This window comes from Larimichthys crocea, chromosome I, assembly GCF_000972845.2.
Source record: "Larimichthys crocea isolate SSNF chromosome I, L_crocea_2.0, whole genome shotgun sequence".
NCBI classification, from domain to species: Eukaryota; Metazoa; Chordata; class Actinopteri; family Sciaenidae; genus Larimichthys; species Larimichthys crocea.
Window position 1 is genome coordinate 37,089,092 of NC_040011.1, and position 14,757 is coordinate 37,103,848.

Below are 14,757 nucleotides of genomic sequence, written 5' to 3' on the forward strand. Positions count from 1 at the left end.
TTTTTCAATCCGTTGGTGCCTCATCGTGTTCTTCTGGTCCTCTTAGTTCAAAATCAAACATTAGTCGCACATTAGTCCCCGCTAGAACAAAATCCCTTTTTAAATATTAAATATTCAGTGTTTTGCACTATCAAATATTCAATAGCATCCATTTGAGGGATGCAACAGTGGTCAGGTCAGGAAGAAAATGCAGTGCAGAGTGCAGTTGGTTTGCTGAGTGTGGGAAGGATGCAGGGGCATGGATGGATGGATGGACGGATGGATCGCTCTCTTTCTTGTCCTTTATTTTCTTTCTCTTCCTGTCGCACTGGCCCCTGAAGCCAGCGGGCTATAGTTGAGTCCACAGAGTGCCTCCATATCTATGGCTCTCTGCGTTAATGTCCCCTGAGGCCAAGGCTGACGCTCAGCCCTGCTCAGACCCCGATCGAGCCCATCTCAGCCCAGACCACCACCGCGGCCTCTCGCTCTGACTTCCTCTGCCTCTCTCCATCCATTATGCAGCCAATAGTCCCCAGCTGCAGCCCTCACATCTCTCTATTCACCCCTACATTTGCTTCTCTCGCTTGCACTCCCAGTGTCGCCTTTGGTTGTTCACTCACTCATTCAGGCACTCAATCAGCCATGAGCCTGACAGTCAGTAATCATGAACAGCCGCACATTCATTCAGGACACATAAAACCGCCACCCGTGTACTCTGTTATTGAAGTGATAGACTGAATTGAGTTTTAATTGAATTTAGATACATCTTCATATTTGCTGACAATCATTACACAAGATATTTACAGTCATTATGAAATATTACAATTGGAATTTACAGAAACTTTGTACAAAATATGCCTGACTTCAATGCCTGGATAGTGGGGTCCTTGTTTAGTCATTTCTGGAGAACAAAACATTGACCCAAAAGTCACTGGTGTCTGGAAGTGCTTTAGTTTCAGCAAGTAGATGCTTTTAGAGTCCATTAAAAAGAAAGAAAAGAGAGAAAAGTCCAAAAAGTACAGAGTCAGCAAAGTTGTGAATTGTGTTTTTCTTTTTTCCTCAGTTAAATTGCTCTTTTTCTTCTTCTTCTTTTTTTTTTTTGTCTGAATGGAACATTTGATCTGTAATTCAACTGCAAAAACAACAACAGAGACCCATTTAAATAGAATAAATCCATAATATTTACACAATAATGTGAGTATTGATTTATAAAAATGAATCATCTCTTTTTCTTTAAACATGATTTATGTTTATCTACAGTTTTTCAAAACAGAAACCTAATCACAATGAAACGCATCATACTTCTATCATTCAATTCTACTGATAACGATGATTGTGGATTGCCATATTTATGCAGCAACTCTGGTTGCAATGAAACTCAGCTCACCTATCAGCAAAGTTCTTACACCAGCTTAAGTCGCGTTAAAGCCGTTCTCCGCCTCTGAAACTCCTTCACACGATGGCAGAAAGTACGGAGGAATCAAATGTTCTCTTTAAAAAAACAAAAACAAACAAAAAAAGGTAACACGTGTTGAAATGAACTTCTGTCAGCACAGCGAAAAGCAAAACATAAACTTGGCCAAAGCGTCAGTGTCCAACAGTCCCGCTCTTTTACCGGATAATATGAGACCTTCAACAACTGAAGAAGCTTTTTCTGTTCAGCATTGGCACCATTAGAGCCCCACAAGGATGTCCAGAGAAAAGAGCGCCCCCTGCTGTCCACCTGTTGTCATCCAGCGATGTTCGAAAACCATCCACCCAGGTGGGCCGTGCTAAGCCAAAGCTGCAAAATGTATAACTGACAGACTAACCTCAACTAGTAAAACTTAAATGCTTTGCGCTCCATCATCAACATGACTGAGATGCAAATGAAATCAAACATAAGCATGCTTTTAAAGGATGTTTTTGATATACAGTAATTATAGGAAAATAGACTATCAAGGATGACTCCTTTAAAATCATTTATAAAGCTTTCCTGGATGCAGACAGCTCGGCTACGAAGTAAATAGATACTAAACAAAACAAATCCTTAAAATATATGCAAACACAAGCATAAATATTTTGATCCACAGAGAGTAAGCTACGAATGACAAATATTAGTGATATATTGAAATTCTGGAACAGGCACCGTTTCTGTCTTTTTAAAACTCACTCTTCTTTTTTTTCGAGTGTCAGTTGTTTTAAGGTGTTTCCCAAATCCTAAAAGAGTCACTGCTGACTGTGTTGGGTGCTGCTGCAGTCCATCCAAAAGTCTTTGCATTCCTCACTTTCTCTAAAATGAACCAGCTAAAAAGTTGGTGCACTGTTCACCTCTCATTCTCTCTCTCTCTCTCTCTCACATCATCTCTCTTTCTTGATTTCTCTCATCTTCCCTAAATCCCCCTCTCTCTCCCCCCCTCCCACCCCCGCTATCTTTGCATTCCCGCCACAAGCTGGACGCCGCCGGGTTTAATGGACGTAGTAGAGCCAGTACACGACGTTGAAGAAGGAGAAGACGGTGGGGAAGATCATCCTGGACCACTTATCGATAGAGTTCACGTCGGACAGGTCTGGGATATTCACCTTGAGCTGGGAGGCCCGTCTCCGTAGGCGCGACTTCTTCTGGGCGTGGCGCTCCAAGGCGCTATGGCCATAGTTCTGGCGGGCCATGGCTGCCCTGCGGTACTGCAGTGTCGAGCTATCATAGGCCAGCATGGTGTTGCGGGGGTCTCCAGGTGCTCCCAGGCCCCGGGAAAGATCCCCGGCACCACCCATCTCATTCTTCATCTCCAGGGTGCTGAACAGGATGTTGTCGTCGGGAGTCATCTGTGTGAGGGTGTAAAAACAGGTGGAGCCATGAGAAGTTACTGCCAAAGGGAAATCTAAAAGTGTTTTTAACTTTATACTACGTCTAGTAAGAGCTGCTACAATGATCATTAAGTTATTCACGGTGTAAAAAATACTGATGAGGTGCTAGAATGGGTAATGCAAATGAGTCAAAAATTGTTGTTACTTACAGTGAAGAAATATTTTAAGCACTTTAAAAAAACACTAAGTAAATTATTGATCATCTGTCAATCAATATCTGAGTGATAATACGACCACAAGACTATGAGGAAACATTCCTGGAAGAGCACAACGCACTCCACAAACTAATTCTCATGGAGAAATCTTCATTGTCATCTCAGAATTTCAACCAGAGTTTGGTTAAAATTCTGTCGATTCACAAGACAAAACTGAATTAAAAAAAAAAAAAAGAAGAAGAAAGCAAAAGGAAAAAAATGTGACAGGAGAAGGTTGAGAGAAATAGTAAGGACTTTGCAAAGATGGAGGAGAGGTAGGCTAAAAAGGTTCGGGGGTGGGGGGGCAGGTTAGGAAAAGACGGTTTGTGGGAAGTGAATTCGGATCAACATTTCTTCATCCATAGCCTGACTTCTGAGGGGAAAAAAACGTCCCTATAATCCAATCCTGTCCTGCTGTAAATGGAGCTTTTTCTGTTTTGTTGTTTTTGTGTAAGCGAAGCCACTTAGTTGGCGTCTATTCATCAAACTGCAAATGATCTCTCTCTCTATTTTTTTCAATTGCTTCACTTAGTCTTAAGAGTTATCAATTGCCTTTGAGATTGTACAGTAGTTGTATCTAAATTATGTTACCTTAAGAGAAGCTAGTGATGTTTTCTTCTCTCTTGCCATATTTGTCATTTCCCGTCAATTTAGGTGTACAGCCCAAGTTAAGATTTAAATTAATGCCTGCAGAAATCAAACTGCTAAGCCATGTTTGTCAGGAAAATGCATGAAGAGCAAACCAAGAGAGGGAAAAAACACAATGGTGGGAGTGATGATCAAAGTTGTCTTAAAAATCTATAGAAATCAAAGAAATGCACAAAAACTACAGCATTTTCCTCTGATCTGGATTGATTCAGATTGATGACATTGTTAGTTTTGACTTTCAAAACCTCCAGTACCTTATTTCTTTGCTCGCCTAGTCCTAATGCGGCATCGTCCACAAAGATGGGATCCCACATCGAGTCATATGCGTCAATTTCCCTCTGTTTCATTCTGGCATACAGAGCATCATCTCTCTGAACTACATTTCCCACCAGCCACTGCAAGCATACAAAATCAGCACTGTTACTTTGGGGAAAATCGTAGCTTGCCACACTCAGAAGGAAAGGGTGTTTTTCTTTTCTTTTTCTTTATGTTGCTGTTGTTCCTGCTAACTTTAGCAGCTGAATAAAAAGGGAAGGCTTTGGCACCACAGCCAGTGATTTTTCCAAGGTGCCTTGCCCTTTGAGAGACACAGAAATATGGAGATAAAGTATAAGCCAATCATTGCTTCTGCATTCACTCTTTCAGATCCTAGTCTGAGTAATAAAGTTGATACACAAGGCTAAACCAGTGAGTAACGGAGAGCTAGAGCAGGAGTAAAGAGTGCTGGTAAAGGACATCAAGCATTGATCACAGCATCACATTGACCTTGAGAGGAGAAGAAGTCATTTGCTCCCACAGAAACAAACACACACATTTAACTGACAGCACAGAGCACCTCTAGAGGAAGTTTGCCCGCACATGTACCTTGTTGGGGTCGGGTCTCAGCTTCTCGTTATTGGCCGTGGCTGCTTTCTCAGCCGCCTTCTTCTGCCGCTGGGGGCCCTGGCCAAAGAAGATGTAGTTGACGAAGGCGTACTCCAGTAGGGCCAGGAAGACAAACACAAAGCAGCCCATCAGGTACATGTCAATAGCCTTCACGTAGGGGATCTTTGGGAGTGTCTCTCGCAAGTGGGTGTTGATGGTGGTCATGGTCAGCACCGTAGTGATCCCTGGATACCACAGGTCACACGTTTAGAAAGAAAGTCTTTAGACGCTGTAAGACATTCATACCATCATCTGTACAGTAAAAAAAACACAGACCTTATTGACTAAAGGTTATAGATTAGATTAGATGTTTAGCCATGCTAGTGGCAGGACTGTAGGGATGGAAATTTTGATCAGATCCAGCCTGAGATATCTCAACACATTATTGGAAGTGCACGATCCCCAGTCTGGTACCATGATCAGAAATTTGTCCAGTACTTTATGACCAGCACTCATGACATTTTGATCATACAAATAAAGATAGTGAACTAATCTCAGAAGATGGTTAACATGGTAAACCTGCTAAACTCAGCATGTTGGTGTAACGCTGGTTACTCTCAGCGTCAACAATAAACTTGACTTTTACTGTAATAAATTACATTTGTGCCGTGGGTCAAGCGAAAGCACAGAGACATCTTTCTCTGTGTAACTTTAATGTCCACCTCAACTGTAGGACTGACAACTAATGTGATACATCACCTCAATGTTTTACTTCATACGACTCCGCAAATCCTAACTATGACTTATTATGATTACAGGCAAGCTGCTCCATAAAATATACTTCTTGTTCTAAAGGAACAGAATTCAAATAATTATTATTAATTCAATTTGAATAAACCTGATAAAAATGAAGTAATCTATAAAATAATTCTCATCTTACATTGTTAGCATGCTGACATGAGGATTTGACTAAAAGTCTACAGTAGCGACACAGAGCTGCTAGTGTGACTCCATATTTACGATACGCACTATATTTATTTGTTTAAATGTCCAAATTCTGAGTGTGTAAAGAAAAAGAAAGAAAAAATTAAGCATTTTATGGATTTGTCTTTATAGCTGCCTGTAAATGTCTAATATCAAAATGCACTGTAAACAACTGAGTGTCTATTTTAAAAGGAGAATGAGTGAATGCCTGGCCTCAAAATAACTGAGATCAGGTGCTTGTCTTCAGTATGTGCTGGTGAATATGAGCGTGCATTTTATTGTATTTATTTATAGCAAACAGAAAGAACGTGAACCCATATGGATGAAAACCTCCAGAGACTGCGTGTTTCATGTGAGTGAGGTTTACATCCAACCGTGTGTCCAAATGGACCCACGTAGGCCATATAAAAAAGCATAACGTCGCCACTGTAAACATCTGCTATTAGTCACAGCACGATTCACCTGTTTTTTTGACATACACGCATTGTGTTTGATACATTAGTCATCTGCATGCACAATCTGCATTTGGTCAGATTCACACGTATTATAAATAACCCAGCAGCCAGCAGTGTCACTGTAGCATGGGAGCCTCATCTCTCATTGGCTGGCCGGCTCGTTCGCTGCACGTTCGCAGGACGCTGAGATCTTTAAATCATGTTACCCTCTGAACACACCGTCTGGGGCTCCAGCCCGCATGTGTCCCACTCCAGAAAACAAATGGTGTGTGACAAGAGCGACACACATAAAGCTCAGAGCCATTTCGTCTGCTGCTCCGACCTGTCATATCCAAGTTTAGCACTAAAGGGAGCTTTCATTTTAGTATCATAGTTTGACATTGATGCAAAAGCATTAACGCTAATATTTAAGGTGCGTTCAAGCAAATGTTTGGCACCTCTCGCTCGGATGTAATTTAGCCGTGATTTGGCTCGGATAAGCTGAAATCTGCGACCAATGAGAGGCTCCGATAGACAGACAGGCAGAGAGAAAGACAGCACGCTTCAAGGTCGAGCTGCAGCGCTTCTCGCTCCGCATGAGTCATGCATATAGTCATCTCTGAACAACAGACATTTAACCAGGCATCCTATCACACACTGCTATCACTCACATGCTTCGAGCTAATGAGAAGAAAAGTAAATGCTGGGAAAACAGAGAGTCAACACAGAGATCAGGCTCATGACACAAACAATAATATATAGATCTGAAGCAAGTCTACATGTGTGTTATCATTTAGCTTTGGGTTATTTCCCAGGGTCACTGTTCAGCAGTGGTGTGGCGATCCTACCCAGGGCCACTCTGGCAGCTGAGGCATCGTAGTTGATCCAGAAGGAGACCCAGGAGAGGATGGTAATCAGGATGGAAGGCATGTATGTCTGCAGGATGAAGTAACCAATGTTCCTCTTCAGTTTAAAGCTGAGGGACAGGCGGGGGTAGGAACCTGAAGGAGGCAGAGGGAGAGAGGAAGTGGGATGGAAATAGATTTTCCTCAATGACACCCACTAAAAGCTATATTTTCCTTGACACTAGGGAGCCTGTCATATCCGTCTCCAATACCTTATATACCAATACTTTTTTGTATGTCTGGATTTTAATGTTGGATTATTTTTCACGGTAAATGTCTGCTTTCCTAACAACTTGTTTCCAGCTCAACAAAACTGCAAGCAAATGTGAAAATACCAAAGTCAAAACAGCAAAGAGAAACTCGACTTGTCGTGTTGTGTACCTGTAGAGAAGACCACGTTCTTGGAGATGAGTTTATAGTCGACGATAGAAAACTGAGGCAGCTCTATCCTGTCGACGCCCGACACTGCTCCGTCTCCACCTCGCCAGTAAAACTCAATATCATCTGTGGTGTAGCCATCTGCACAGGAGAAACCAAAGCCTGGACACTTAGAGACACATTAACATTATCCATTACTGTTCTGTAATACATCATAGTGTAGTGCAGTTTGTTTTTTGGAAGGTTTGGGATGTTTTATTGTGAAATGTTCCTCTAGGTCTCTAAAAATGATTCATCTTAAACAATCTGAGAAGAAAAGAAAAGGGTGAAAGTGAAGAAGAAATATGTAAACTTTAAAAAGTCGTCATGAGCCGACTAAAGTGCTACGAGATTCACTTATAGACACATTTTAAGATTGATTTTCCATCTTCCACGTAGCCTTTAGTTTAAATTGTTTTCAGTAAGCCATGAAAACCAATTTAAAGCGACTTGACACCTGCTTCAGATTTGTAATCCATCACAGTTAACATTTAGATAACTTTATTTTTTGTATAACGCAGTGGCAGACAGGTAATTTTTAAAACGCATACTTGATGGTGTGTTCAAATGCATTTAGGAAAAATCACTTTAAGTTGGCTCTCAGCCATAAAAATTTATATATACAGTATATAGTGTATATCACGCTGACTTATTGTCTCTTTATAACTGATTTTCCATTAATAGGTGTAGTTTGTGAATGCAACTCGTGTTTACCATGATGAATCTTTTTTTTTTTCATAACCTGCATGAAACAGGACAGTGACTCTGTATACTTTGCACACAAAAAACACTAGCATTTGAAAATTGATGTATTGTATTGTGCACATATTTGGGGATCTACTACTTTAATGCATGTAAAGGACTACAGACTACATTCTGCAGAGATTTGGAGCTTGATGTTGCAGACTGTCTCTGACATTAACAGCGTTACAGGCAAACAGGGAGCAGCCATCTCCCGGCTCTGAGCTCTACTTTGTCTGCCTCAAACTCAAATAGAGCAGTGACCTATCAGATGTGATGAATAATTAAACTCCAAGGCTTTGATTTTTTAAATTAACACATAATTCTTTGTTGCTGTGCAGTGACATTCAAGGTGAAGTTAGTCATGGTTCTCGTGTTGGGCACTAACTTCACCCACAGGCCTTTTTTTTTTTTCGCAGCAGACATTTGGACTTGTCATAGTAGGAAAAGCACAGGTGTTACTAATAATATCAACACTGGCTTCGTTCTACATGAACCTGTATGCACATACACAGAAACCTGACAGTGAAAACTGAACAGGCATCATTAATTTTACTATTTACACCGCATTTTTCCTGTTGTCACACGTTAAAATGTCTGCCATGCAACAGAGCGTCTGTCTCTGATCTACATCTTGCACCACTGGCAGTTAAATAAAGCCATAAAACCTTAATAACCAACAATGTATTATTCCATCTCAGTACTTCTGACTTACTTATCATCCAAGTATCATTTGTACAACTGAAATATCGGACTGCCACTCCAGCTTTTAGTATCATCACAACATCACTCAAACAGGAGTGGATTGTACATTCGTGGGGGACTATATTCAGCTGTGGACTGATCCATATTGGTGTATTTAGCAGGTGTGTGGGGTTGACTCAAAATAAACCCTCGTCTTGGTGTTAATGATGGTCACACAGTGCACTGAGGTCGCTTATTGATGTGTTTTTAATTGTTTTGGATAACAATGGAGCCTGTAGCACGGAGGAATAACACGTGTAGTGAATCAATTAATTGTTAGTTTTAGCCTTTTCATGCATTTCATAACAATAAGAAAAATACAGATTATTACCAGCCTTCTTCTATAATTGTTGCATACATCACACCCCTGGTGCAGATCTGGAGGAAAATGTGCTTGATGCTCAAATTGTACACCAGCAGATACAGTAAGCTCTCTCTCTCTCCCTCTCTCTGTCTCTGTCTCCACGTCTGCATTATCATCATCCCAACCTCGTGCCACCCACCATCACCCAATTAGAGCCGAGCCACCATGCTGCTGTTTGATGCGCAGCTCAGTTCAGTCCTGATCAGCCATGACGGGCTGGGATCAGGAGGGCGTCGAGGAGTTTGGGGGAAGGGAGGTTTTGGCAGGAGGAGCATCGTAAGGGAGCATTTTATGGCCTGTACATAAGTGGTCAGTCGGGTTATAGCTCCATTAGTTCTGCACCATGTGTCCTGTATGTTTTTGTGAAAGATGTCGATGTATTACATCACGGCAATCACCCGGGCTGTCATGCGAGTCCCCGGGACTGATGTGAAGGAAAAGACAATGCAGTATGATCTCTAAGATATGCATAGCTATGTGGGTGTGTTTTTGCACGTCTACACATGCAACACAATAAATCTTTGTGTTGGAAAGAAGAAATCTAACATGCCCAGCTTGGGAGACCAGTGGCCTGAGCCGCAGTGTGGTGAGCTGCTGATGTATCAGGGGATCTGGGGTTTTAAGACTTTGTGTCTGTTAAAAATGCATCAAGTTTATCAAGGGAAGTGAGACTTCTCTGGACTTAGTCTGAATAAAATAGCATGCTCTGGCATGAAGCGATTCCAACGTTAAAACACTGCCAGTTAATCATATGAGAGCAGATAGTGCTGGTGATCAAAACTGGAGCTGTGTATGTGTGTGTGTTGTGTGTGTGTGTGTGTGGTGAGAGAGAGAGAGAGAGAGAGAGAGAGAGAGAGAGAGAGAAGTGTGTGTGCATTTGTGTTGGGCGCTTGAGAGAGGAGGAGGAGGAGGAGAAAAAAAGAAAGTATGAGTGATGGAGAGAAAGATAAAAAGGCAGGGAGAGAATAAGGCTATGCGAGGAAAAGGAGATGAGAAACGGAAAGAGGGAGTGATGAGGAGAGAGATGGCGAGCATAATGGGAAAGGAGCAGCGAGAGGCGGTTCTGACCCGCACTGTTTTTTGTGCTGCTTAATGCTGCTGGCAATAGTGTGATCAAACCCGGAAAGACTGAGCCGTAACACCACTTCCCAGCCCCATAATCCTTTCTCCGGGGAACCCAGATAAAACACGCAGAGGACCTTGTCTTTCCCTCTCATGTTCCTCTACGCTCCCTCCCTCGACCGAGAACGCCAGATCACGTACAATTACAAACTCCATGTGAAATGAGCCTTTGTGCTGTACGAACAGGAGGCAGTTTTGGGAGGAAGCTGCACACATAACATCCACTATCAGCACATCCTGAAACACTGGACCTAATCAGGCTCCTCCACGCCTTGGGAAGCCACTGCAGTTGGAGTGAATTAATAGGCTGGATGTATCAGTCAGTGAGCATTAGTGAGTTCCCTTCTTGATGCGTACTCTGGTACTCATCAGCCTTCTCAGCATTTATATGCAATCTTATCAACCTTCCCTCAACCTTGCCGCACTAGGCCGACAGACTTTTTTTCTTTTTTTTTTTTCCTCAACCCAGATTCAAGCTGCATGCGTACGTGGGATCTGTTCAATTCTACGTGTAACGTGTGGGCGTGAGAGCTGGTTGTCAGGGACAACGGTACTTACAGCTTTCGATCTCCAGGGTGCAGTTTGCCATCAAGAGGTAGCGGCGCAGGTCCATCATGCAGGCTGCGGTTGTGGTGATCCTACACACACAGAGCGGGATGGATATAAGATTCAACAAAAAGACAATGCCCGGGCAAGAGCACGACCAGTCATTTAATTTGACCTTCACGACAGAGATTTACACATCGTAGCAGACTAGGAAGCACCTGATATGTAACAATGAAAACAGCATGTCAAATAAAAATGTTCTTAAAACAGGTGAACCAAGATGAACTCAAATAAAATCTGTTTGCCAAATCTAAGAAAGTCTTCCAAGAAGAAGTTTGCTGGGGAAAAAAAGGAATGATGTACCACTGACTTGCTTTGTCTTCTCTTTTAATATATATTTCAGTTTTGTGGGTTTCAAAAGAAACCTCCCCTGATCCCGCAAATAACTCATCTTTGTATGTTATAACTCTCTCTCTGGTGCTCCCAGCTCGTGGTGCTGCCCTACAAAGCTATAAAAAAATCTTTCCTTTTCTGTATTATGCTATATTTATTTTCACCATTCTATCCTCGCTTTTAAACAAACATCTCCAATGTTTGTTTACATTTTTATCTAAATGATGGATTTTAATTTCTTTATTGTCTCGTGACATGAGGCACCGATGAAAAATAGAATAAACTGCTCTAATTGGACCAACCTGTATAAATAAAGGTTGATTTACCAAGTGAAACATTCTTTACACAGACATCAGGGACCTCTAAGACCTGAACTGTGATTTCAGAGAATTTTATAGCTCTTAACACTAAACATGTCCAAACTACCAACTTATTATAAGCATTTTAAGTATTTTTTCAGTGTCCCATCATTCGCTCTGTAAAAAGAAATTGACTGGATAACCATAACAGAAAATATATAAAACATAATAAAAATAATATAAATAATCTGGAAGACAAGTAATGCAAAAATATTAGACAAACATGTAGAAATGTTATTGTTGTCCATCAGTGCACGCATTTATCCTTTTCTGCACAAATTTCTACATTTCTTGTACACTAATTGCAAAATTTTGTACTCTGTGTAGTATGTAACTGGGACACAACACTGGTTTAATTTTTGCTCCTAAATAAGGACAGGGTTCAACCTCTGGTCGCACAACCTGTGATAAAGAGCTGCCGAGTGTGCGCCAGCCACGTCCGACAGGTTCACTCAGAGCGCCGTACTTCCTGTTACACACACGACAAGTTGGCCAGAGCTGAGACGGGCTGGCACCCGGCCGTGTCAACCCCCCGAGGCTGTCTGAGAGAGACTGGACACACAATTATAAAGGACTAAAGCTAGCATCCTAGAGTTGTAAGACATGCACACACACACCACACCACACACCACACACACACACACACCACACAAACCACACACACAACACACACACTGATTGATATAAACACGATAGCGTCATGCGACCATTAACAATAATAGCAGTCTGTGGGAGAATCCCAGAATAGGTTGAAGCATTTGTCGTGACCTGGGTTCCCTTGTCTTAGCTCATTATATCAATTCATCCGTTTTTGTCTTCAGTGGTCCATCATTCACAACTGACAGTGAGAACGGCCTTTCAGCACCAACTAGTAAAAGTATGTAGCAGTGAATAGATTACACTTTAAAAAATCTGATCTCACCAGGTAATTTTTGAATCGTGAAGTCAAATTTTCATCATTCAAGTAAAATAAATCTGACAGTGTCGTGCGATCACTTTTCTAATCCTTTTTTTGGTCGTCTGTGCTCAATGTTCTTGAAAAAAGTGTGAAAATGCTTGAAACGAGTGTGTTTGTTATGAGTTCAAAAAATCGCCCTGAACTGCCATTTTTTCCCCACCTGTTTTAATAAAATAAGACAAAAATGACTTACTAATAGAATAGAGTAATACTGTATATGTCATGAAATTATGTAATTTTAGGATGCAATATTTAATAGTTTTTAAAAATCAAACATAATATACCTTGAATCAATCCTGTAAAATTTCCAGCATTGCACACAATCTCTAAAACACGAAGAGATATAAAGGGAGGATATAAAAACAATTCTGAAAACTGCCAAAAACAATTTAATTCATATTTTTTACACTTTACATGTAGAAGAGTTTAAAAATATATTTCAACACTTCAAACTAATCACAAATGTCAAAACACAAACTTATCTTGGAGAGTTCGTTGTCTTTAATAATTAAAAGCAAAAGTTTATTTGAATTCCTTCTCCATAACACTTGCAGCCCCTGGCCGAGTCTGGCAAATTTAGGATTTCATTTTTTAAGATGAGTCTTCCTTTTCTCTTTCTCTCTCACGCGCTCTGCCTCCCTTTTTCTTGCCTCTGGTCTCTTATATAAAGCCAGTTAGCAGGGCCATGGTGCACTGGGGGATTAACACAGGAGCTTATTCTGTCCAGTTTATGCATTTTACAACCACAACTTACTGGGATGTTGAGCTCACCAGCCAGTCACTCATCACTCCATCACCACCACTAAACATCACGGTGGCAGATGAAGCACAAGGGAAAAGCGGAAATGAGGCCAAAATGGCAGGAGTAAAAATAACAGCCTATTATAGCCCACCTACACATCATCCGAAGTCTCAAAGCCTTTTTTGTCTGAGACTCTGCTTCGTTATCAAGAGCTGCTTCTGCATCCCCTGGCCTAGCTGGCATTGTCCTATACCCACGGTAACAATTAATAACCGCTAATAAAAAGGGGAGGAGAGACGGATGGAGGATTTCTCTGCAGGATTCCCTCCCTGTCTTCACATCTCCTCCTCCTCCTCATCCTCGTCATCTCCGCTGCAGGAGAGTCGGCCGGGACCTGCAGCAGCAGGCAGCAGCAGCAGCAGCACAGCAGCAATGACATGAAGCACAGGCTTATTTGCTCTTCATCAACATCAGAGCCGGTCCCTCTCTCTCATCTCAACCTGCCGGAGGAGAGGCCACGCTCTAACAGATCACGCAGATTCAAACACGCTACATTGCTCTGCGTCGGAGCTAATAGGACACAAAGCTCTAAAAAAAGGCTGTTTTATTTTTTTCTCATGTGCAGTTCCTCACAGTGCAGCCCAAGCTCTGTGTTGTGTGTGGTGTGGTGTGTGTGTGTGTGTTTGTGTGTGCATGTGTGGACCCCCCCTAAGGCAGCCTGTGCACCTTTATTCCAAAGACCTTGTTTACGGACATAACACAACCACCACGAATTCCCAGACAGAATCTCATTTCGAGACAGCGTCACAGCAGAGAGCTGGATGTTTTTTTTTTTTTGTGAGCAGGTTACAAACCAGCGCATCCTTTTAATAAACCGACACATTATTGCACGGACGTTGACAATGGAGTTAGGAGTAATTAAGATGGAGAAGCTTCCTCCATTTGGATGGGAGAGTCCGTGTTAGCTGTGTGGAAACTGGCACGCAGGATGTCTCTCCCTGCCAGACATTGTTGCCAAATTTGAAAATAAAATGTCTGCAGTGGCAACAGAAAAGAGTCCAGCGTGTGTGCCCAAAGCACGCCAAATCAAAGGAGAGGTGTCTTCATTTCAAAGTGCACGCACACGTAAACACATACAACAACAAACCACCGTGTGCGATCGTGGTTTGACAGAAAGATGGATAACTTTGAGGCGATACTAAACCTGTATTGATCATATTGACAGAAAAAAAGGCTTATTTAAATCCCTCTCTTCCTTCCATTCAGCAGCTTTCTCCTCCTGGCCATGCAATGTCATCTACCGAGCTGCAGAGTGGAACACTCCTCGCCCTGACAAAAGAGGACGTCAGTCTCCATAGCAGAAGGATATGTCCTCTCACAAAGGGAGTTACAATATTCACAGAGAGAGGGAGAGGAAGGAGGAGGGAGGAGGGGAGAGAGTGAGGAAAGGGAGGAGGGAGAATCCTAACAATTTTTCCATTTTGAATGAAGTCTGACCTTCATGTCTCTTCCCTTC

General features: G+C 41.9%; 1 protein-coding gene across 2 annotated transcripts in view; it reads right to left on the bottom strand.

Annotated features, from left to right (window-relative positions):
• Positions 1–697: 697 nt before the first annotated feature.
• The window catches only part of gabrb2a (gamma-aminobutyric acid type A receptor subunit beta2a), a 37,694-nt gene continuing 23,634 nt past the window's right edge, over positions 698–14,757 (bottom strand). Inside the window, exons 6-10 of one of the 2 annotated variants that reach the window (XM_010754821.3) lie at positions 7,237–7,374; positions 6,799–6,951; positions 4,533–4,777; positions 3,923–4,063; positions 698–2,784 (exon numbers count right to left, since the gene is read on the bottom strand). In XM_010754821.3, coding sequence (XP_010753123.1) covers positions 2,428–2,784; positions 3,923–4,063; positions 4,533–4,777; positions 6,799–6,951; positions 7,237–7,374 — 1,034 coding nt within the window. In that variant the 3' untranslated portion in view covers positions 698–2,427. The remainder of the gene's footprint in view (positions 2,785–3,922; positions 4,064–4,532; positions 4,778–6,798; positions 6,952–7,236; positions 7,375–14,757) is intronic. The other variant, XM_019265510.2, reaches the window with a different exon arrangement.